Source organism: Pongo abelii, chromosome 10, assembly GCF_028885655.2.
Source record: "Pongo abelii isolate AG06213 chromosome 10, NHGRI_mPonAbe1-v2.0_pri, whole genome shotgun sequence".
Lineage (NCBI taxonomy): Eukaryota > Metazoa > Chordata > Mammalia > Primates > Hominidae > Pongo > Pongo abelii.
Window position 1 is genome coordinate 108,659,545 of NC_071995.2, and position 24,274 is coordinate 108,683,818.

At 48.3% G+C, this 24,274-nt stretch overlaps 1 protein-coding gene across 5 annotated transcripts in view; it reads right to left on the reverse strand.

Moving 5' to 3' along the window:
• GLTP (glycolipid transfer protein) overlaps positions 1-13,203 on the reverse strand; it is a 30,507-nt gene extending 17,304 nt beyond the window's left edge. The window contains exons 1-3 of one of the 5 annotated variants that reach the window (XM_063712253.1): positions 13,077-13,122; positions 12,857-12,916; positions 12,016-12,751 (exon numbers count right to left, since the gene is read on the reverse strand). In XM_063712253.1, coding sequence (XP_063568323.1) covers positions 12,016-12,118 — 103 coding nt within the window. In that variant the 5' untranslated portion in view covers positions 12,119-12,751; positions 12,857-12,916; positions 13,077-13,122. Of the gene's footprint in view, positions 1-12,015; positions 12,917-13,076 lie in introns of those variants that run through there. The other 4 variants (XM_063712252.1, XR_008512386.2, XM_054528212.2 and 1 more) reach the window with 4 other exon arrangements.
• Positions 13,204-24,274: the final 11,071 nt, after the last annotated feature.

The window sequence follows — 24,274 nt, forward strand, 5'->3', positions numbered from 1 at the left end:
CCACTGCACCCGACCTCATTTCCTCTTTTTCTGGCCTCAAGAGAGTTGGACAGTACTGGTCGTTATGCTCTTAGCAAGACCACAGCATATACCTGGAAGTTGCCATCCAAGCTGCCTCTCCATGCCTGACTCTTCAAACAGCCATCTCTTACAACATGGGATGTTCCTGACATTGAGTAACAAGGTGACCAAATTGCCCTGCCCTGGCCCACCCTCTCGTTTCATCTCAAGAACAATGTTCAGGAACCAAAAAGCACTCTTTAAGATGCACAGCTTGCTTCACTTTCAGCCTGTGTGATTCAGGACAGAACATACCTAACCCAATTCATAAACAGTCATTTCCAGAAAGGAAGAACAGGATGCCCGTGTCGTGATGCTACAAGCCTGGTGTGGGGAGGTTCTATTGCAAATTCAATGGTTTTTTTCATAGCTGGATAATAAAGTTCAGTTGTTAAACACGAGGCAGATTAACTTTATAGGTCTTGGGTTACAAGGATCATAATGGAAGACACTCAAATTACAGCTGATGGAGATGAATCATTTATTAATCTGGGGGTGCGGGTTGTCATGGCTCAGTTTACAATAAGGCCTAATTTTAAGGATACAAGCCTTGAGATTACCTACATTTCTAAAACAGGTTCCTGCTCTGAGTCTACTATCTAAAGAGGAAAGAATGTTTACAAAACAATTCAAAATACTTCTTTAAAAACTTCACCCCCAGGCCAGGCGCAGTGGCTTACGCCTGTAATCCCAGCACTTTGGTAGGCCAAGGCAGGTGGATCACTTGAGGCCAGGAGTTCAAAATTAGCCCGGCCAACATAGTGTGAACCCATTTCTACTAAAAATACAAAAATGAGTCGGGCATGGTGGTGCGCGTCTGTAATCCAAGCTTCTCAGGAGGCTGAGGCAGGAGAATCACTTGAACCCAGGAGGCGGAGGTTGCAGTGAGCCAAGATTGATTGTGCCACTACACTCCAGCCTGGGCGACAGAGCAAGACTCTACCTCAAAAAAAAAAAAAAAAAAAAAAAAGAAAGAAAAAGAAAAAAGAAAAACTTCACCCTCATGACATGCCAACTATTTGTCCTATAATTGCTCCCTGTTCAGGAAAAACCAGTCTTGAACTAAGAATGATGCAGTTGGGAAAATTCTTTTTTTTTTTTTTTTCTTTTTGAGATGGAGTATCGCTCTGTCGCCAGGCTGGAGTGCAGTGGCCTGATCTCGGCTCACTGCAGTCTCTGCCTTCCGGGTTCAAGCGATTCCCAGGACTCAGCCTCCTGAGTATCTGAGACTATAGGCAAGCACCACCACGCCCAGCTAATTTTTTTTTTTTTTTTTGTATTTCAGTAGAGACGGGATTTCACCATGTTGGCCAGGATGGTCTCGATCTCCTGACCTCGTGATCCGCCTGCCTCAGCCTCCCAAAGTACTGGGATTACAGGTGTGAGCCACCGCACTCAACTGGGAAAATTATTATTATTATTATTATTTTGAGACTCTCGCTCTGTTGCCCAGGCTGGAGTGCAGTGGCGCGATCTTGGCTCACTGCAACCTCCACCTCCCAGGTTCACGCCATTCTCCTGCCTCAGCCTCCCGAGTAGCGCGTGCCACCATGCCTGGCTAATTTTTGTATTTTTAAAAGAGACAAGGTTTCGCCATGTTGGCCAGGTTGATCTCGAACTCCTGACCTCAAGAGATCTGCCTGCCTGGGCCTCCCAAAGTGCTGGGGTTACAGGCATGAGCCACCGCACTCGGCAAGTTTCCTCATTTTTAAAATGAGGCTCATAATGGACCCCTCTTCAAAGGTTTGCTGTGAGGCTTAAATAAAGTTGTATAAATAAAGGCCTAAGCACAGTTTCTGGTACCTAGTAAGTGCTCAGTGAAAAAGAAGGTATTAGGCTGGGCACCGTGGCTCACGCCTGTAATCCCAGCACTTTGGGAGGCTGTGGCGGACAAATCACCTGAGGTCAGAGTTCAAGACCAGCCTGACCAACATGGTGAAACCCCATCTCTACTAAAAATACAAAAATTAACTGGGTGTGGTGGTGTGCGCCTATAATTAATTCCAGCTACTTGGGAGACTGAGGTAAGATAATTGCTTGAACCCGGCGGGAGGGTGGAGGTTGCAGTGAGCTGAGATCACGCCACTGCACTCCAGCCTTGGTGACAGAGCAAGACTCCGTCTCAAAAAAAAAAAGAAAAGAAAAGAAAAAGAAGGTATTATCATTTATGCTTATTATTATAAATTATATCATCATCACCTTTCCCAACAGACAAAGCTTTTCTTTAGAGAGGAAATCCAGAAAACAATTATTCCAATGATTAAGAAATCAAAGCAGAAGGAGAGGAAGGAAGGGAGGAGGGAGAAAAAGAATTATTGACTAATTGATTGATTGTTAGGGGTAAAATTAGCAGAAATCTCTCCATCATAAAATAATGACTTCAAATGTATTCCAGACCATTAAGACAGAGATCTCAGAAGGGAGTGAAGTAAGGAACTTGGAGGAACAGCAAGGCAGAAAATGAATCATTTCTGAACACAGGGAAGTGTGAGTCGACTGCCTAACTGCCAGGGTGGAAAGCAGAGGCTTCTAGAAGACCCTGGAGAGGGCTGATCCACTGCAATGACTTTGAAAAGCTCAGATACAGTTAACACTCTAGCAAGAACCACAAAAAAGGCCTCCATACAAGTACCACTGTAAGTATGTAATAAAAGGAGTTAACATTCACTCTGGCAGGTTTTTACTGAAACAATGAAACCTAAGACTAGGACCCAACATTTCCATTCTTTTTTTTTTTTTCTTTTTTTCTGAGACGGAGTCTCGCTCTGTCCCAGGCTGGAGTACAGTGGCGTGATCTCAGCTCACAGTAACCTCCGCCTCCTGGGTCAAGCGATTCTCCTGCCTCAGCCTTCGGAGTAGCTGGGATTACAGGATTGCGCCACCACACCCGGCTAATTTTTTTTTGTATTTTTAGTAGAGACAGGGTTTTACCATGTTGGCCAGGCTGGTCTCAAACTCCTGACCTCGTGATCTGCCCGCCTCGGCCTCCCAAAGTGTTGGGATTACAGGCATGAGCCACTGCGCCCAGCCCCAATATTTCCATTCTAAGAAGCTCATTGAAATAATCACATTGTCATGCCAGCCGGGAACTTCCTCTCATTTCCCCTCCTCCCCTACAAGGGACATTTCTGCCCTAGAGACGACTTCCAACATCTTCCTGTCTCTTGATGTGGTGTTGGTCTCCCGTTACAGGGCTAGACCTGCTGCAAAGTCCTGTGGACCACTTCCTAGCTTTATGACCTGATCAAATCGCTTCACCTCCCTGCACATTGGTTTCCTCTTCTGGAAAATGGTGCCAAATTCCTCCTAAGTTCATCATGAGGATTAGAAATGAGCTACTGCCTAATTCAATGGCATATCCTGGAAGCCACTCAAAATAGAGATGACGCTAGTTATGATCACGGTCATACGTTATATTTTATAAAGCCCTTTGTCATGAATTCCTCCCATTCCTTTTCACGTGGATATAGGCTGGGCGCCCATGCTGCAGAAGCCCATTGGTGGGTCCTGGGAGGGCCTGACTTCTGCCCCAAGGGATTCACAGTGGAGGGCTGTCCCTCCAAGCACCCCTGTGCAGCAGACGAGGGGCAAGATGAGTTCGCAAGCAACTGTAGTCTCTCCCCTCCTACTCAATCCTCTTCCTTCTGGCAGCAGAGAGGCCAGACCTCAGTCTCTGACCTCAAGGGCCAGATTTTTCTGAACACAAAGATCTAATCACCACCATCCCAGGACAGGGTGGGCGGGTGCCACTGGTCTGTATGTACTCTGGCCTTTGGACATTATAAAGGAGGCTGCTGGAGCAATTGTCAGACTTAAGCAGCCATGCAGCTGGCTCTGTGCCCTGGCAGTCATTCACCAAGTCAGGCATTGATTTTGGTGCTCCTGCCCGCAGTCACCACATCTTTCCACACAGGTAGGACGGACGGCCCTAGACCTTTAGGAACTGGGCCTTTTGCCACACAGCTGTTGGGAAACGGAGCTGCCAAAAAAAAGCCACCTTGGGGCCTCTCAAGCTCAGGCTGGCTCAGCTGGATGCCAATCTCCATGTTTCTTCCACTCATCTGTCCACAGTGTTCAGGGCACAGATGTCAGAGGAAGAGAATCAGACTCAAAGTGACTTCTCCCCTCTGAGCCTCAAAAACAGCTGACTCATGGGCTGTTACACACATGGACAGAAAAACACAACAGGGCCCTCCACAGCCTTCCTTGCAGATTGTTCTCTGGCCAGGTGGGATCAAGAGTGGGACCTACCAGCACGGCACCAGCACACAGCAGGTGCTCCTGAAGGCTAAGAAAGCCTCACTTACTACTTGCAATGCATCTCCGAAGTCTGCCAGCAGTTTCAAAATTGTACAGCCATTGCAGAAAGTGTCTCTCTGGCTTCTTCCTCCAACAAGACACTATTTGTTTCATCTTCTCAGGGTTCCTCCCAGGCACACAATCTAAATCCCATTCCTCTAGAATCCAGCTCTCAACAGTCAATCAAAATGATAACTCACCTGCTATATTAGGAGGGTTAATACAGTTTCTTGTCTTTCTTGGGATATTCTTCACCAAGCTTGTCCAACCCGCAGACCACAGGCCTCATGTGGCCCAGAACCGCTTTGAATGTGGCCCAATACAAATTCATAAACTTTCTTAAAACATTATGAGATTTGAGTTTTGTTTTGTTTTGTTTTTTAGCTCATCAGCTATCGTTAGCGTTAGTGTATTTTATGTGTGGCCCAAGACAATTCTTCCAGTGTGGCCCTGGGAATCCAAAAAATTGTACACCCCTGTTCTATACAAAACCAAAAATAAACAGGTATTAGCATTAACTTTAAATTTTTTTTAAAAAAGCAGAAAATATTGCAAGGCTGTGGTAGGTGGTCCCAAATCTCAGAGGATGCTTGTTGCAGTGGGGGAGCTTCTAACTCACAGATCAAAGGGTACAGGTGGGGCTGGTTCCCAGTTAGCCTGATGTCCCAGATGAAGGAAAAGCCAGAGCTGAGGCTGGGCGCAGTAGCTCACGCCTCTAATCCCAGCACTTTGGGAGGCTGATGTGGGTGGATCATGAGGTCAGGAGTTCAAGACCAGCCTGGCCAGCATGGTGAAACCCCGTCTCTAGTGAAAATACAAAAAATTAGCCGGGCATGGCGGTGCAAGTCTGTAATCCCAGCTACTGGGGAGGCTGAGCCGGGAGAATCACTTGAACCCAGGAGGCAGAGGTTGCAGTGAGCCAAGATCGTGCCACTGCACTCCAGCCTGGGCAATAGAGCAAGACTCTGTCTCAAAAAAAAAAAAAAAAAAAAAAAAAAAAAGCAAGAGTTGAGCACCGTGGCACACGCCTATAATCCCAACTACTCACGAGGCTGAGGCAGGAGGATCACTTGAGCCCAGGAGCTGGAGGCTGCAGTGAGCTGTGATCACCCCACTGCATGCCAGTCTGGGCAATAGAGCAAGACCTTGTCTCTTAAACAAAACACACACACACACACACACACACACACAACCAGCCAACTTGTTGGGGCTTTTCCCACCAGACGATTTCAACACCCCAGTCATTTTCTAATTTATATTCAAATAAACAGGAGTTATGGATCAGCTTGGCGGGCTGTTTATGAGTTACACACCTCAGAGCAAACCTGCATGTCTGGTCTGTGGTACCCATGCCACTTGTCATGTGGACAAGTCACCATGGTGCCAGCAGAACCACTGGATTTCCTCAAGTACCCAACCACGCTGGCTCCACTGGGGGTCTTCTCCTTTACCAGAGAGAAAGCCAGGACAGCAGGCATGACAGCAAGAACACCACATAAGGAGTCCAGAGGACTGAGTTCTAGTCTGGCACATAAGGAGTCCGGAGGCCCAAGTTCTAGTCTGGCTTTACTGGTCACTCACTGGCTGTGTGACCCTGAGCAAGTCACCTAACCTCTCTGGCCTAGGTTTCTTTGGCTATAGAACAAGATAAATCTCTGATTCTAGGCTGCCACTGCCACCCTCCCCCAAAATGGAACAAGCGCTGAACCAAAAGTGATGGAAAACCACTCTTTCTGGGTTCACTCTAGGACTATTTAATGAGTGCCAGATACCTAGAAGGCCAGATTCCACAGACATCCGTTTAATTAAGGTAAGAGGTATGAAGAAAAATCAACCCCAGAATTTGGATCTCAAGAACCGAGAGGTAATGAAGAATCATTACCTTCAGCTCTTCCATCTCTAGTCTCTCCCTAAACAGTGAGAGCAAATAGGTATCATCTCATGCAGCACTCTAACTGACCTGGAGTGGCAGTGTTAATAAAGATGCCAAGGCTGTGTTTAGGCTCAAAGGGGAAAACAGCATCATGATTGATTAATGATGTCTGCCACAAGTACAGGCTATGAGGGGGTTATATATTTTAATTTAGTCATGTATCTTATTTTAGTTTAGTTTAGTTTATTTATTTTGAGACAGAGTCTCACTCTGCTGCCCAGGCTGAAGTACAGTGGTGCAATCTCAGCTCACTGCAACCTCCACCTCCCAGGTTCAAGGGATTCTTCTGCCTCAGCCTCCCGAGTAGTTAGGATTACAGGAGTATGCTAACATGCCCGGCCAATTTTTTTTTTTTTTTTTTTTTTTGTATTTTTAGTAGAAATGGAGTTTCTCCATGTTGGTCAGGCTGGATTCCAACTCCTGACCTCAGGTGATCTGCCCGCCTCAGCCTCCCAAAGTGCTGGGATTACAGGCGTGAGCCACCATGCCTGGCCTATTCATGTATTTTAATTTGGAAAGAGAGAGAAGGGCCCAGCATCTTCAACAAGAACCCCGAAGAATGAGAATGGAATGAAAAGCAGTCATTCAGCAAACAGTACTAGCACCGAGTGCTACACACTGAAATAACTCAGAGTCACAGAATATGATAGGGTCCATGGGAGTCTAAGAGAGTTAGGAGAGACGTTCTGGATAAGGTAACTCCTTAAGGATAAGTAGAACCCAGACAGGCAAAAGGAGGGAGGTGGGCTGAAGAGTAGAGTAGTCCACCAGGCAGAGGGGCTGATGTGGGGAAGCTCTGGAGGCAAGAGTATGACGATACTGCCATGTGTGGGGCTACAAACCATTCACAAAGGCTAAAGTACAGGTTTCAAGCTGGGATGAAAGGGAACCACAGAGGCTTCTAGACAGGGAGTGTCAAGAACTAGATGATACTTAAGTCTCCATGCCCCTGCCCTCCCATTGTTAATGCTTTAGAACAGCCACAAAATTGACCTTCAACATGAGAAAGGAGACCTCCCAGAAGTCAGTCTTGCAAACTGATGGGTCAGGAAAGATCTGATTACCGGGTCAAGGTAGAGAGAGAAGATAAACAAAGGGCTGGCCTCTAAGTGGATGTAGTAAAACCTGTACAACTGGGAGATTCCAATTGGAGATAAGGAGGAAGGGCAGGCCCAAGATATGGATGCTCTAAATCAGGCAGGCAGGAGGCTGGCCCGCAGCCAGCACCCACTGAAGCAAGCCCAACTAATGCTGTCACAAACCACACCTAACAAAGGTTTAAGAAATGTGGCTGCTCTAACAGGTTAAAGCACTCTTCAACTCAGCAGTTTCACTTCTAAAAACGAGAAATAACCAAAGGAGTGCACAAAGAATTGAATACAAGGATGTTCACTGCAGCACTGTCTACCAGAGCCCGACATAAGAAGCGATGTGTATGTCCAACAGTAGGGGATTGGTTTAATAAATTATACCACATTGAAGTGATACAATCGGCCAGGTGTGGTGGCTCACACCTGTAATCCCAGCACTTTGGGAGGCTGAGGCGGACAGATCACTTGAGGTCAGGAGTTCAAGAACAGCCTGGCCAAAATGGTAAAACCCCATCTCTACTAAAAATACAGAAGTTAGCTGGGCATAGAGTCATGCACCTGTAATCCCAGCTACTTGGGAGGCCGAGGCACGAGGATCACTTGAACCCAGGAGGTGGAGGTTGCTGTGAGCCAAGATCATGCCACTGCACTCCAGCCTGGGCAATATAACAAGATCCCCATCTCTACAAAAATTAAAATTAAAAAATTAGCTAAGCATGGTGGCACATGTCTGTAGTTCTAGCTGCTCAGGAAGCTGAAGTGGGAAGATTGCTTGAGCTCAGGAGTTCACATCACTGCACCACTCCAGCCTGGGTGACATAGCAAGACAGAAAGAAAGAAAAACAGAAAAGAAAGAAAGAGGGAGGGAGGGAAGAAAGAAAGGAAGGAAGAAAAGAAAGGAAAGGAAGGAAGGAAAGAGAAAGAGGAAGGAAGGGAGGAAGAGAGGAAGGGAAGAAGGGAGGAAGGAAGGGGGAGGGAGGGAAGAAAGAAAGGAAGGGAGAAAAGAAAGAAGGAAAGGAAGGAAAGAAAGAGGAAGGAAGGAAGGAAGGAAAAGGAAGAAAGAAAAGAAAAGAAAAGACAGAAGAGGACTGACATGAAAAGATGGTTACACTATATTGTTGGGTAGAAAAAAGCAGGTTATACTTATTTGTTTATTTATTTATTTGAGACAGGGTCTCACTCTGTCAATCAGTAATGAGCGAGAATTAGGCTTTATGTAGATTTTCTTTCTTTTTTTTTTTTTTTTTTTTTTTTTTGAGACAGGGTCTTGCTCTGTCACCCAAGCTGGAGTACAGTGGCACAATCTCAGCTCACTGCAACTTAGGCGTCCCAAGCTCAAGTGATCTTCCCACCTCAGCCTCCTGCGTAGCTGGAACTACAGGTGTGCACCTCAACACCCAGCTAATTTTCTGTACTTTTGGTAGAGACAGGGTTTCGCCATGTTGCCCAGGCTGGTCTCAAACTCCTGACCTCAAGAGATCCACCCACCTTGGCCTCCCAAAGTACTGGGATTACAGGCGTGAGCCACCGCACCAGCCCATACTTTTTTTTCCCCAAAAAGATAGATGTAAATGAGTTTGGAAGGAAAATATTCTGAAATCCCAGCAGAGATTCTTTCTTTAAAACTCTACCTCAAATGTTGTCAGACAATTAAGTGAACTAATCTACATAGAGTACTTAGCACATAGTAAGGGCTCAGTGACAGGGAGATTTTTATATATCGTTTGTATTTGCTCAGTTTTCCTCCAATCGACAGATCTTCCTTGCAGAATTAAATACTTTTTAAAAACACAGCTTTTGGCTCTTAGTCATATTTATATTTAGAGCTATGGTTCTCAGAGGTGATTTTGCCTCCCTGGAGATAGTTTAGGTTGTCACAATTTGGGGAGGGGGATGCTACTGGCATCTGGTAGGTAGAGGCCAGGGATGCTGCTAAACATCTTACAATGCACAGAACAGCCCCATCACCACAAAGAACGATCCGTTCCCAAATGTTGGCAAGTGCCATGGTGGAAAATCCGACTTGGAGGAAACTGTCGCTGCAAGGCGTTTCACACTCCTGGTGTCCCTCACCCCAGAGCAGCTCCATTCAAGAGACACACACACCACCCGGATCATCCCAGTGACCAGACACTCCCAAGATCTAGAAAAAGCCCCTGCATCACAGCCGACAAATGATCTTGATCAGACGTCCCAGAGAAAAGCCACTCATGGAAGAATCCTCCTAAAGCTTAAGTCTTCAACCTTCAGGAGCAATTCTTCTCCCCCCACAGAAGAGAATAATGGTTCAAATGAATTATCACTTTTTTTCTTTAGAGTCCTAAGAATTAGCCTCTTTGGTGAACAGTAAACAGCTCTGGTGGGCAGAGGGCCCTGTGGTGGTTAACCCATTGTGGACCAACCCCACTGAGGCTTCTGTATAAATGGTACTTCTGTCAACAGATGTGACACCCCACAGCACAGGGATTGCAACAAAGACAAGGGTCCTTTGAGACCAAGGAAAGGGAGGAGGAGATGCTCTTTAGCCCTGGCACCAGATGACTGCTGGCTCTGGCTTGCCACCTCCCTCTTTCCTCCAAAACCAGCCAGATAATTGCATCAAACGATGATACCCCCAAATACAGAACGGATGTGCAACCTCGCTGAAAATAAGGAAAGAAAAAGCCACAGCGTTTAACCTGGGATTTCTCCACCTTTGACACTGCTCATGTTTGGGGCTGGATCATTCTTTGTTGTGGCAGGACTGTTCTGTGCACTGTAGGATGTTGAGCAGCTCTCTGGCCTCTACCCACAAGACACCCGTGCCCCATCCCCCAACTCAGTTGCCACAAAAATGCCTCCAGGCATTGTCAGATGTCCCCTAAGGGGCAAAACTGCCCTCAGTTGAGAACCACTTGTTTAAATGGATTCTGAATCCCTGTCCAGGGCAAGCTGGCTCTGACTTGGAACTATTCCTGGAACCAAAGAGGAAACAAGCAAGCAAAAAAAAAAAAAAAAACAACAACAACCAACAACGTCACAAAATTAAACAACTTTTCAATGCTAGGGCTGGTTCGCTCCCAAGCCCCTGCCTGGAGAGTCAGTACTATCTCAAGACTGTGACACTGATGATAAGAAAGTTTTGTGCATTCAGCAGTATTGACTGAGCATCTGCTATGTGCCAGGCACTGTTCGGGGCACTGGGGACACAGAGTGGATGTAAAAAACCAAGCCGTTGCTCTCAGATTGCTTACTGAGGTCTGGGAATCACACACACCAGACAATTGCACTCCCTCCAACACCGATTAATCACTCTAGCAGGAACCAAAACTGGATTCAGGAACTTATAGCCACACCCCCTACAGCGAAGACCTATTTGGCACTTATGGCCTCGGTACTTTACACACTCCACCTCATCTACTCCTCATAGCTGGCCTAGGAGATCAGCATCCCCATTTCACAGCTGGGGACACTGAGGCTCAAGAGGTGAAGGAGGGGAGCTATAGACTCCAGGTAACCACAACCATCCCAGAGCTCAGGACACTGTGGGAACTACTATCCCTAACAAGCCTTCATTGCCTACTAAGTCGGACTGTCTTAAGGTCTCCTGTCTTTGGGTTTCAGCTGGACTCTGCCCTGGGGGCTGGTATCTTCCTGCAAGGCCACCAAGTGAACCAGCAGGGCAGGACAGAGCTCACATGGAGGAGGAGAATAGAGGCTCAGGTTGCACCCTTTACCCGGGACCCAAAAGGCAAAGGGCAGGGCAGTGGTGCTGGCTTCTAGTTCCCATTTTGCATCCGGGGCCTTGGCTGGACTGGGCTAGGCTGAGGGAGTGGGGGTCTGAAAGAGGACCGCCTTCCCAATGCGCCCAGGAACTTCCGCACGACATACAGGGGAGGGGCTTCCTCTCGTAGAGCCCAAACTGAGGGACGAATTGGTGCCAAGCTCTGCATGTCTGATGTCACCTCACAAAACAGCTCCCCCGACAACCCTCACCCCTGTCCTAAAAGGAGGAAAAACTTTAGGTGGTTTCCCCTAGAAAGAGGCCCTGGAGTTTTGCAACTCCGTCTTCAAAACCCTCTCCCTGTCCCCGCCTCACCAGGCTTCCTACCCTTGGAGGGGGAGACGGGATTCTTTGATCTGGAATGGGGGAATTCCGAGGGAAGAAGGAAGGGTTCGTAGGTCCCATGAGGGAGAGGCTGGAAGCTTAAAGAGAAGGCTTATAAAATGGGGGGATTCATTGTAAGGGGAGCGAGTTGAGAGCCATCAGAAAGCGCCAGGGATGAAGGACTTTGGGGAAGAAGGGGCAGGAGGCTTTGGGGGAGATGGTGGATTACAGAATGCCTAAGGGAGATGGAAGGGTAAGGCGTGTTGGGGGCACGGATGATCAGGGGGCATTTGGGGGATATGGAGGATTGTGAGGGAGGATTTGGGGAGGACAGGCAGGATGTGACATGTTTAGAGCGGAGAGGACTTGGGAGTGGTCCGGGAAAGGGAGAATTTAGGGTGAGTGGAGGGAAAGAGGATCTTGGGTGCCTGGGGAAACAGTACTTGGGGGTGTCTAGGGCAGAGATGGTTAGGGGATGCTCGGGGGAAGGAGGATTCGGGTGAGTGTGGGGCTGCGGGCCGCCTCCCCCCTCCATTCCGGCTCACCGAAGAAGGGCGGCAGGTGGGACACCGCCTCGAGGAAGGGCCCGGTCTCGATCTGCTTGTCCGCGGGCAGCGGCTTCAGCAGGTGTTCGGCCAGCAGCGCCATTTCGGGGTCGAGACCCGCGGTGATGCCCCAGCCGGCGCCGCGGGCGTCGACACCGCCCCCCCGGCCGCCGCCGTCAGCGCCGGGGCAGTCACAGCCGCCCGCCGCAGGCTCCGGGGACGCCAGCGTCGCCACTTCCGCCCGCACGGCGCCCTCGTAGTCGAGCGCTCAGCGCCGCCCGCCGGCCGAGCGCCTAAGCTGCCGGGCGCGCCGCCCCGCCCCCGCTCGCCGGCTCCCAATCCGCGCCCGCCGCTGAGGTCTCCGCGCCCCCATTGGCCGGGGGGCCGGCCGGGGGCGGGACGCAGAGGAGGCGCGCCGGTTCGTGGGTCCCGGAGGGCCCAAGTGAGCCGCTCACAGGTGAGTCTTCCCCAGGTGTGCCTCCCGCCGCCCCCGGTTTGGCCCCCCAATCCGGGCGGACCGGCTCGGGCCAGGTCACAACTCACAACCCGCCCACCAGCTCGGGTTACAGCCCCACCCAGCCAACGCTCCCCAGGACCTCCGTTTCCTCCAAAATTGTCCCCCAATAACCCCAAGTGACCTGGGTGGACACTGCTCTCCTGTTGGTCACGGTTCTCTTTCGCTGCAACCGACGGGGACGCTCGATTGCTTGATTCTTCGTCTTCAATGACCTTATACCTGTTGAACACTGCTGAAGTCAATCTAACTCAGCCGCTGCCCTTCTGGACGATTCCTGCTTCCCGAAATCTGGGGTCCAGTCTGCCCTCAACGGTCTGATGTTACCTGTTGTGAGGCAGAAGAAAAGGGCCTGGAGGCAGGGAGCATAAGGCTGACTTCGTAGACCTAAATCAAATGAAAGCACCTCAGCAATGACAGGAATGTAAACGGCTTTGCAACTTCACTTCATCCTCTCCATTCACGCCCTTTACACTTTGTAACTTCACATTCATCCTCTCCATTTACACAGACCACACACTCCAAGAAACATCCTCTCCATTTATACTTTGTAACTTCACATTCATCCTCTCCCTTTACATAGATCACACACCAAGTAACATCCTCTCTATTTGCAATAGGGCACATTCTGAATAAATGACTCTGTGACTTCATTCTCTTCATTTACATAGAATATTCACCAAGTAACCAATGGGAAACCTCTAGAGTTTTGAGACCCCAGAAAATTCTATAAGCGGGGCTCTTGAGCCTCTACGCTCAGGCCTGCTCCCACACTGTGGGGTGGACTTTTCGTTCTCAATAAATCCTTGCTTTTGCTTTCCTTGCTTCGTTTGTGTGTTTTGTCCAAGACGCCAAGTACCTGGGCACCTTCTGCTGGTGACAGTTGGAGCCAGCCAGTTTATACCAATTCAACCACAACCTGGACACTTGTTTCCAAAACCTAACGTCTCTCCAACAGCCCAGGGTCCAGCTTCTCACACCTTGAATCACAAGTCATCTCAGCCACAACCCACCTAGATGCTTATGTCCTAAACCCAATGCCCAGCTTATGCAAAAATCTAACACACCATTGTCGAGAGCCTCTTATTCATTCCAGAATAAACATTTGCCGTCCTTCCCACACACCCGCCACCCTCCGCCACTATGTGTCATGCACTGCACTGGGCACTGAGGATAAAGTGAATGATACAGCAAAATCCCTACCCTTGTGGAGCTGACAATCTGGTTGGGAACACAACACAATGCAATACACAAATTGGTAAGACAACTTCAGACACTGATGAGTATGTGAAGAAAATAAAACAGTTTAGTGACGGAGGATGACTGAAGCCTGTTGGCTGAGATCAGATGTGGGGGTTTGGGAGCAGTACCTCTGAAGAGGTGATATTTGAGCTGAGACCTAGAGGAGAAGTAGGATAGAGCCAGGTCAAAGACGGGGTGTGAGTCTGGCCAACATGGTGAAACCCCGTCTCTATTAACAAATACAAAAGTTAGCTGGGTGTGGTGGCAGGCGCCTGTAATCCCAGCTACTCAGGAGGCGGAGGCAGGAAGAATTGCTTGAACCAGGGAGGTGGAGTTTGCAGTGAGCCAAGATCGTGCCATTGCACTCCTGCCAGAGTGAGCGAGACTCCATCTAAAAAAAAAAAAAAAAGACTTGGGGTGTGAGGCACATGAGCAAAAGCCTTAAGGTAACAAAGGGCTTAGTGTGGTGCAAGGAATCGGGGGGCCAGGGGAGGAAATGGGAATGGGTAAGTGAAGGCAAGAGTGAGTAGGGTGATAGGAGTTGAGGTCAGGGAGGTGAGCAGAGGCTGGAGTATGTTGGGGCAGGAAGGGAGTGGTGAAGAGTTTGGATTTTTTTTTTTTTTTTTGAGATGGAGTCTCTCCCTGTCGCCCAGGCTGGAGTGCAGTGGTACAATCTCGGCTCACTGCAACCTCCGCCTCCCGGGTTCAGGCAATTCTCTGCCTCAGCCTCCCAAGGAGCTGGGATTACAGGCATTCACCACCACACCTGACTAATTTTTTTGTATTTTTAGTAGAGATGGGGTTTCACCATGATGGCCAGGCTGGTCTCAAACTCCTGACCTTGTGATCCGCCCGCCTCAGCCTCCCAAAGTGCTGGGATTACAGGCGGGAGCCACCGCGCCCGGCCAAGAGTTTGGATTTTATGTTAAAGGCAATAAGAAATCACTAGTGTATTTCTGCTGAATCTTATTGAATGTTTTCTTTGTTCTTTTTTTTTTTGAGAGACAGGATCTCACTCTATAGCCAAGGCCAGAGTGGTGTGATCACAGCTCCCTGCAGCCTCAACCTTCTGGGCTCAAGTGATTCTCCCGCCTCAGTCTCTCAAGTAGCTGGGACTACAGGAACATGCCAACATGCTAGGCTTTTTTTTTTTTTTTTTTTTTTTTGTAAAGATGGAGTCTTGCTATGTTTCCCAGCCTGGTTTTGAACCCCTGGGCTCAAGCGATCCTCCCACCTTGGCTTCCCAAAGTGCTAGGATTATAGGTGTGAACCACTGTGCCCAGGCTGAATGTTTTAATCTTTCAGGGGGCAGGTGAGAGAAGAGGTTCTTTCAAACCATGACCCAGGTAGAATCAGGAAGTGAGAGGGGCTGGGGGAGAAAGCTAACATCAACTCTTGCTCATACCCAGACCCTGACATGCCCCATCAAGTCAGATCTTCCACTGATAGGATCCCCAGCCATCAACTAGGCTTGTTCCCACCCCACCCAACCTCACTACCTCGAGCATCCTATGATACCATCTCCTTGAAGCCTCACTGGCCCGCCTCGCACCCTGTCCTAGGGCCAGAACCACACCCACCTGTCAGACGCCTCCATCAATTCCACACAGAGATCGCACCCTACATGGGGACCTCTGGCATCAGACAACACCCTGATTTCTCAACGCTTTCTATTCCAGACAAACCATTCAGACACTATAGCTGATTCAAGAAGCACCTTGCCATAGAACACAGGCTTGATACACTGAGATAGATCATTGCTCTGAGATAATGGAGCATCTTGAAAGTTCATCCATCCATTCATCTACCCCTTCATCAATCCAACAAATATGATCAGTGCCTGGCCTAGGATGGATATTTGCTTTCCCATAGCTTGTGACAGGGGCCAGGCTGGTAGCATAACTGGGTGCTGTGGGCTGAGTGTGACACAATGAGGAGTGGTGGAGGCTTTGGAGAACTGGGGGCCACATAGCCCATCAAAAGGGCACTATTAGTCATGCATCATGACAAGTGCTTGTAGTCCCAGCTATGTGGAATGCTGAAGTGGGAGGGTCCCTTGATCTCAGGAGTTGGAGGCTGCAGTGAGGTGATTATGCTATTGCTCTCCAGCCTGGGTAACAAAATGAGAAAAAAATCTTTTTTTTTTTTTTTTTTTGAGACGGAGTCTCACTCTGTCACCGAGGCTGGAGTGCAATGGCGCAATCTCAGCTCACTGCAAGCTCCGCCTCCCGGGTTCATGCCATTCTCCTGCCTCAGCGTCCCCAGTAGCTGGGACTACAGGCGCCCGCCACCATGCCTAGCTAATTTGTTTGTATTTTTAGTAGAGATGGGGTTTCACCGTGTTAGCCAGGGTGGTCTGGATCTCCTGACCTCGTGATCCGCCTAACTCAGCCTCCCAAAGTGCTGGGATTTCAGGCGTGAGCCACGGCGCCCAGCCGAATCTCTCTCTTAAAATTAAAAAATAAATAAACAAATAAATGGAACTATCAGGCTCTTCACCTGACTACTCATCCCCCAGAGCTGCTAGCTTTTCCAGTTCCTCAAGGGAAACCAGAAAACTAGATCTGTAGGTAAAAATTGCTTGATTTTTAAATGTTGGCAACTAACTCGAATTTGTTAAGAACAAGATGTCAGCCACACAAAGCATTTTTTCTTTTTTTTTTCTTTGACACAATCTCAAACTCACAGAAAAGTTACAACTACAGTCACAAGGTTTCCTTCCTGAACCATCTGAGCATAGGTTGCTGAAGCAATGCCCAATCACCCTGAACACCTGAACGTATATTTCCTCCAAACAAGGACGCTCTCCTGCAGAATCACAGTACATCCATCCATGCAGGAAATTCACCCTGATGTACTGCTACCACCTAATCCTCAGACCTTATTCAAGGTTTGCCATTTGTCCCAGTAATGTCCTTTGTTTTTGTTTTTGTTTTTTGAGATGGAGTCTCACTCTGTTGCCTAGGCTGGAGTGCAGTGTTATGATCTTGGCTCACTGCAACCTCCGCCTCCCAGGTTCAAGCGATTCTCCTGCCTCAGCCTCCTGAGTAGCTGGGATTACAGGCATGCACCACAACACCCGGCTAATTTTTGTATTTTTAGTAGAGATGGGGTTTCACCATGTTGGTCAGGCTGGTCTCGAACTCCTGACCTCAGGTGATCCACCCACCCCAGCCTCCCAAAGTGCTCGGATTAGAGGCATGAGCCATGGCGCCTGGCCCCAGTAATGTCCTTTGTAGCCTAAGGGTCCAGGACAATTGCTCTGTCTCTAGAGTCTCCTTCTCTCTAGAACGATTCCTCAGTCTTTCCTGGACTCCAATGACCTTGACACTTTTGAAGAGGACAGGACAGTTACTTTGTTTTTGTTTTTGTTTTTTGAGATGGAGTCTCGCTCTGTCGCCCAGGCTGGAGTGCAGTGGCACTATCTTGGCTCGCTGAAACCTCTACCTCCCAGGTTCAAGCGATTCTCCTGCCTCAGCCTCCCTGGTAGCTGGGATTACAGGCACCTGCCACCACACCCTGTTAACTTTTTATATTTTTGGTAGAGATGGGGTTTCACTGTGTTGGCCAGGCTGGTCTCGGACTCCTGACCTCAAGTGATCCTCCCGCCTTGGCCTCCCAGAGGGCTGGGATTACAGGCATAAGCCACCGAGCCCAGCCCCAGGACAGTTAACTTTGTAGAATATCCCTCATTTTGGTTTTGTCTGATGTTTCTTCATGATTGGATTCAAGTTGTACATCTTAATATTAGAAGCAGCTATAGAGTTTGTGTGTCATGAACTATCACAGAAGTGATGCTCTGTCCTTCTCATTGTAACATAACAGATGACACAATGATTTTTATTTGTCCCATTATTGAAAATCTGATGGTTTTTTTTTTTTTTTTTTTAGACGGAGTCTCGCTCTGTCGCCCAGGCTGGAGCGCAGTGGCACAATCTCGGCTCACTGCAAGCTCCGCCTTCTGGGTTCGCGCCATTCTTCTGCCTCAGCCTCCAGTGTAGCTGGGACTACAGGCACCCACCACCACGCCCAGCTAATTTTTAGTATTTTTAGTAGAAACGGGGTTTCACCGTGTTAGCCAGGATGGTCTCGATCTCCTGACTTCCTGATCCGTCCGCCTCGGCCTCCCAAAGTACTGTGATTACAGGCGTGAGACACCGCACCCCGCCTTTTTTTTTTTTTTTTTTTTTTTAAGAGGCACAGTCTTGCTCTGGTGCTCAGGCTGGAATGCAGTGGTGTGATCATAGCTCACTGCGGCCTTGAACTCCTGAGCTCAAGAAATCTTCCCACCTCAGCCTCCTGAGTAACTGGGACTACAGGTGTGTGCCTATTATTGCAGGTCTTAACTTTGATCATTTGAATAAGGTGTCTTCACTCTTCTCCACTGTAAAGCTATTCTCTTCCTCTTTGAAATTAACAAATATTTCACAGGGAGGCACTAGGTAAAGTAAATATCTCATCACTCATAAAACCTTCCATTTATTTATTTACATCAGTGGGGACTAGTGATTCCATGGGTTACAGTCCATTACTATTTATTTATTTATTCATTTTTAGACAGAGTCTTGCTCTGTCGCCCAGGCTGGAGTGCAATGGTGCGATCTCGGCTCACTAAAACCTCTACCTCCCAGGTTCAATCAATTCTTCTGCCTCAGCCTCCCGAGTAGCTGGGATTACAGGCGTCTGCCACCACACCCAGCTAATTTTTGTATTTTTAGTAGAAACAGGGTTTCACCATGTTGGCCAGGCTGGTCTCGAACTCCTGACCTCAGGTGATCGACCCACCTTAGCCTCCCAAAGTGCTGGGATTACAGGCGTGAGCCACCATGCCTGGCCTATTATTATGTATTTAGTGGCTCAAATTGTCCAAGATTTGGCCAGTGAAAGCCCCTCCAAGCTAGCTTCTGTGTGCTTCTGTCATGTCCCCATCATTAAGTCCTTCCTTACTCTCTAGCACAAGATATTCCAGGCTTATCTTGCACTTTCCCTGCCCTGGTCTCCAAACCAACCATTTCTCCAAAAAGCCCTGGTTCTTTTCTGTGGGCAATGGTATTTCAAAACCAAGATCTAGTGTGCTTTTTGTTTTTTGGAGGATTTTTTTGTTTTTTTTTTTGAGACAGAGTCTTGCTCTGTTGCCCAGGCTGGAGTGCAATGGCATAATCTTGGCTCACTGCACACTCCACCTCCCGGGTTCAAGCAATTTTCCTGCCTCAGCCTCCTGAGTAGCTGGGATTATAGGCGCGCACCACCACTCCCGGCTAATTTTCATATTTTTAGTAGAGATGGGGTTTCACCAAGTTGGTCAGGCTGGTCTAGAACTCCTGACCTCGTGCTCCAGCCACCTCAGCCTCCCAAAGTGTTGGGATTACAGGCATGAGCCACTGCGCCCGGCCTAGATGTGCTTATTGTTATCGGGGTGTCCCTTCTCCTAGATTCACTCAGTTTTATATGCACGCATACACATTCATGTCTATGTTTATCTATATTTGTTCCTATAGTCTTCTATCCATATTGAAAACCATATTTTCCTAAACCAGCTCCACCCAGTGTTAATAACATCTTCCCCAACTGAATCATCAAATCCTTGTTACACAGGCCGTCTTTCCTCCAGTGGCGTCTGTTGGGATGGGTAAAGTAGGCCGAGTTCGTGGTCTTGCTGACATTTTATCCAATAAATGCACCTTCTTTATTGAGGATAGTAATAATAATAATGACAGCTAACATTTATTGAATACTTACTATGTTTAAAGCTTAACACTTCTACTTTCTAGCTGTGTGGCCTTGAGCAAGTCACTTCCTGTGTCAGTTTCCTATGGCTGCTTGATGATTTAAAACAATCAAAATGTATTCTCTCACAGTTCTAAAGGCCAGAAGTCCAAAATTAGTATCACTAGGGCAAAATCAAGGTCTTGGCTAGAACACACTCTCTCCAAAGGCTCTGAGCTGGGCATGGTGGTACGTGCCTGTAATCCTTGTTACTTGGGAGGACTCCTTGAGTCAAGGAGTTTGAGACCAGCCTGGGCAACATAGCAAGATCCTGTCACAAAAAAAAAAAAAAAAAGGGCTGGGCGTGGTATCTCACACCTGTAATCCCAGGACTTTGGGAGGACGAGGAGGGAGGATTGCTTGAGCTCAGGAGTTTGAGACCAGCCTGGGCAACAGAGCAAGACCTCATCTCCACAAAATTAAAATTAAAAGACGACTCTGGGCCGGGTGTGGTGGCTCACACCTGTAATCCCAGCACTTTGGGAGGCCGAGGCAGGCGGATCACGAGTTCGGTAGATCGAGACCATCCTGGCTAACACGGTGAAACCCCGTCTCTACTAGAAATACAAAAAATTAGTCGGGCATTGTGGCGGGCGCCTGTAGTCCCAGCTGCTCAGGAGGCTGAGGCAGGAGAATGGCATGAACCCAGGAGGCGAAGCTTGCAGTGAGCCTGTTGCACTGCACTCCAGCCTGGGTGACAGAGTGAGACTCCATCTCAAAAAAAAAAAAAAAAAAAAGACGACTCTGGAAGAAAATCTATTCTTGCCTCTTCCAGCCTCTGGTGGCTCTAGGCATTCCTGTCTCGCTCCAGCCTCTGCCTCCATCTTCACGTGAGCTTCTCCTGTGTGTGTGTAAAGTCTTCCCTCTGTTGTCTCATCTGTAAAGTTAGGACAGTAGCGATGCTAACTCCCTGTCAGGGCTGATGTGAGGTTTCAATGGGTTAATGTAGATAGGGCAGTTTGCATGCTGGCAGGCAGGCGGCCCTCGATGAACGGTGTGGCTATTATGAATCGATTTACGGAGTTATTTCTACCCAGGACTGGCAATTGTGGGGATAATTGATTCCAGTGATGTCACCTCCTCAACTGCCAGGTTTTCAGCAGGACTAAATGTGCCAAATGAGCTTTGCTGAGCCAACTCCTCTGGGTGTTAAGAGCCACCATGCCAATTCTCCTTGCTGTTTCTCGGGGCCTGTCTGCCGCCTCTCCCTAATTAATGCGAAGGTGCACCCGCCAACAGGCCCACTTGCTGCCATCCCAGGAAACACCCAAGTGGGATACAGCCAAGTTTTGGACATTTTTTCAGTTACTGGATAAAAATAGTATTTTGGTCATTTAAACAGCACGGACAAGAGGGGGAATGCCACCCTGTCCTCCATCTACAGGGGCAGCCTCAGGGGCTGAGAGGGCCTGGCCTTTGTAGTCTCAAATGGATAAAATGTTCTAAGGAAGCCTGACCATGTCACAGTCCTAAGACAGTGTCATAGCACACTACCATTGTCATTAAATTGAAGAAACATAAAAATGAACCAACCTGGGCAACACAGAAAGACCTCATCTCTACAAAAAAAAAAAAAAAGTTAGCTGGGCATGGGGGCACATGTGCCTGTGGTCCCAGCTACTCAGGAGGCTGAGGCCGGAGGATTGCTTAAGCCCAGGAGATAGAGGCTGCAGTGAGCTATGATTGTGCCACTGCACTGCAGCCTGGGTGGGTGACAGAGCAAGACCCTGTCCCAAAAAGAAAGAGACAGAAAGCCAGCCTTTTTCTTTTCTCTTTTTTTTTTTTTTTTTTTTTTGGAGACAGGATCTCACTCTGTCACCCAGGCTGGAGTGCAATGGCGTGACCTCGGCTCACTGCAACCTCTGCTTCCTGGGTTCAAGCGATTCTCCCACCTCAGCCTCCCAAGTAGCTGGGACTACAGGTACATGCCACGACGCCCAGCTAATTTTTGTATTTTTAGTAGAGACCGGCTTTCACCACGTTGGCCATGCTGGTCTCGAACTCCTGACCTCAGGTGATCCGCCTGTCTCGGCCTCCTAAATTGCTGTGATTACCGGCATGAGCCACCATGCCCAGCTGACCTTTTTCATTCCATTCAGTTCCACAATCACTACTGGAACTTTTCTCTTAGGCCAGGCTTTGCCAGGCAATGTGGGGTCAAAGATGGAGCTCTCTCAAGGAGCTCACAGACTGGTGTTGTTAATGGCAATGAATCATGTATGAATCTGAGCATTCAAAAATGAGGACAGGCATTAGCACACAGCCTCTGCCTGGCAGATAACAAGTCCAGGTAATGGTTTTGAACCCCTAGGGTATTTGTTCCTTTCTTCTCTTATTAACTTCCCTGTGTGAAAATGTTTTGAATACGGAAAACGAAACAAATCACATTGGAATTTGTACCTCTATGGTAAACTACCTGTACAATTTTGATTCCATGAGAACACTTAGGTTTAACTTTGAAGCAAAATCTAAAGACTAAAGTTCCTCACTGAATCAATTTTATAGTAAGCACAGTTTAAACATCCTTCTCTATAGGAAAATTGTAACTTTTGCTTATTTTTATTGGTACTTCTAAAGCTGTGTAGTTGAGTGAGTAAATGTACTATAGTCAATTCTAACTAAAGGAGAAGATATAGTAATGGGCTTTCTTAATATTCCCTTTTTTTTTTTTTGAGACAGAGTCTCACTCACTCTATCGTTCAGGCTGGAGTGCAGTGGTACAATCTCCCCACTCACAGCAACCTCTGCCCCCCAGGTTCAAGCAGTTCTCCTGCCTCAGCCTCCCAAGTAGCTGGGATTACACGTGCGCACCACCATACCTGGCTAATTTTTTGGTTTTTTTCTTACTAGAGATGGGTTTCACCATGTTGGCCAGGCTGGTCTTGAATTCCTGACCTCAAGTGATCCACCTGCCTTGGCTTCCCAAAGCGCTGGGTTTATAGGCATAAGCCACTGTGCCCAGCCCTAAGATTTGCTTTTTTTTTGAGACTAAGTTTTGTTCTTGTTGCCCAGGCTGGAGTGCGCTGGCAAGATCTCGGCTAGGCTCACTGCAAACTCTGCCTCTCAGGTTCAAGCGATTCTCCTGCCTCAGCCTCCTGAGTAGCTGAGATTACAGGCGTGTGCCACCATGCTCTGCTGATTTTTATATTTTTAGTAGAGACGGGGTTTCACCATATTGGCCAAGCTGGTTACTAACTCCTGACCTCGGGTGATCCACCCTTCTCAGCAATATTTGCCTTTTTAGAGGACATTTTTCTGTTCTCAACGAAAATGGGTTTTAGAAAAGTACTTGGTGCCCAAGCTTTTTATAAGATTTAATCAGGCGAGACGTGGTGGTTCACACCTGTAATCCCAGCACTTTGGGAGGCCAAGGCAGGTGGATCACTTGAGGTCAGGAGTTCGAGGCCATCCTGGCCAACATGGTGAAACCTTGTCTCTACTGAAAATACAAAAATTAGCTGGGCGTGGTGGCACATGCCTGTAGTCCCAGCTACCCAGGAGACTGAGGCATGAGAATTGCTTGAACCCAGGAGGTGGAGGTTGCAGTGACCTGAGATTGTGCCATTGCACTCCAGCCTGGACAACAGAGCAAGATACCGTCTCAAAAAAAAAATCATTTATTTAATGCTGCAGTGAAAGCTATGGAAGAAAAATACAGTGTGTCCTGACACCAAGTGACTTGGTCAGAGGGAATCAGGAGGGCTTCTGCCAGGAAGGGACATTTACACTGGGATCCTGAAGTCTGAGTAGGAGTTAGCAGAGGGGAAGGGTCTTCCAGACAGAGGAAACAGCATGGCGGGAAAGGTGGTGGTGAGACATAAAGAAATGACCAGTGTGGCCAGTGATGTCAGCAGGGGACCAGACCAGGCTGGGCCCAGTGGTATGGGCTTCATGCCAAGGGAAATGGGGAGCCATGGAAGGTTCAAGGCTGAGCAGACGATGGAACTGCTCTGATGTGGTCTACCAGTCATCTTGAACTTTGGGACTTAGGAAGTAGAGGCTGTCTGTCATTCAGGAATGTCCAGTGGGTGCCTGTGGGCAGGAAAGTCACAGAAAACACAGGACTGGCCTGATGCCCCATTTTGGTGGACTGTGCCCCATACCTGACACCCCAGCAGAAGGGAATTGGTGTGGGATTTGGGATGGGAACCCTGATGCACTATAAAGACCATCAGAGTGCTCTGCCCAACTACTGTAAGCGTCAGTAGGGTTACTCTAACTCATACTCCTAGAGACACTGTGAGGATGAAGGTGGTCACCCAGGAACAGGACAATCAAGGTTCAGTAACTGGTAAGCAGGTGTTGGCTGAGTCTCCTTCTCTTTGTGGCTTCAGTTTCTGCCTCTACGCACGGAGTCTACCAGCCGCTTTCACTATCCCACTGGCTCTGCCACTTACCTCGTTTAGGCACACACTCCCCATTTCTGAGACCCCATTTCCTCCTCTATAAAGCAAGGGCTTTGGGTGGGGTGAGCTTCAGCAAGCTGGAACCTGTGGTCTTAAATTGTGAGCATCAGGCCGGGCACAGTGGCTCATGCCTGTAATCCCAGCACTTTGGGAGGCCGAGGTGGGTGGATCACCTGAGGTCAGGAGTTCAAGACCAGCCTGGCCAACATGGTGAAACATGGTCTCTACTAAAAATACAAAATTAACTGGGTGTGGTGGTGCATGCCTGTAATCCCAGCTACTCAGGAGACTGAGACAGGAGAATCGCTTGCACCTGGGAGATAGAGGTTGC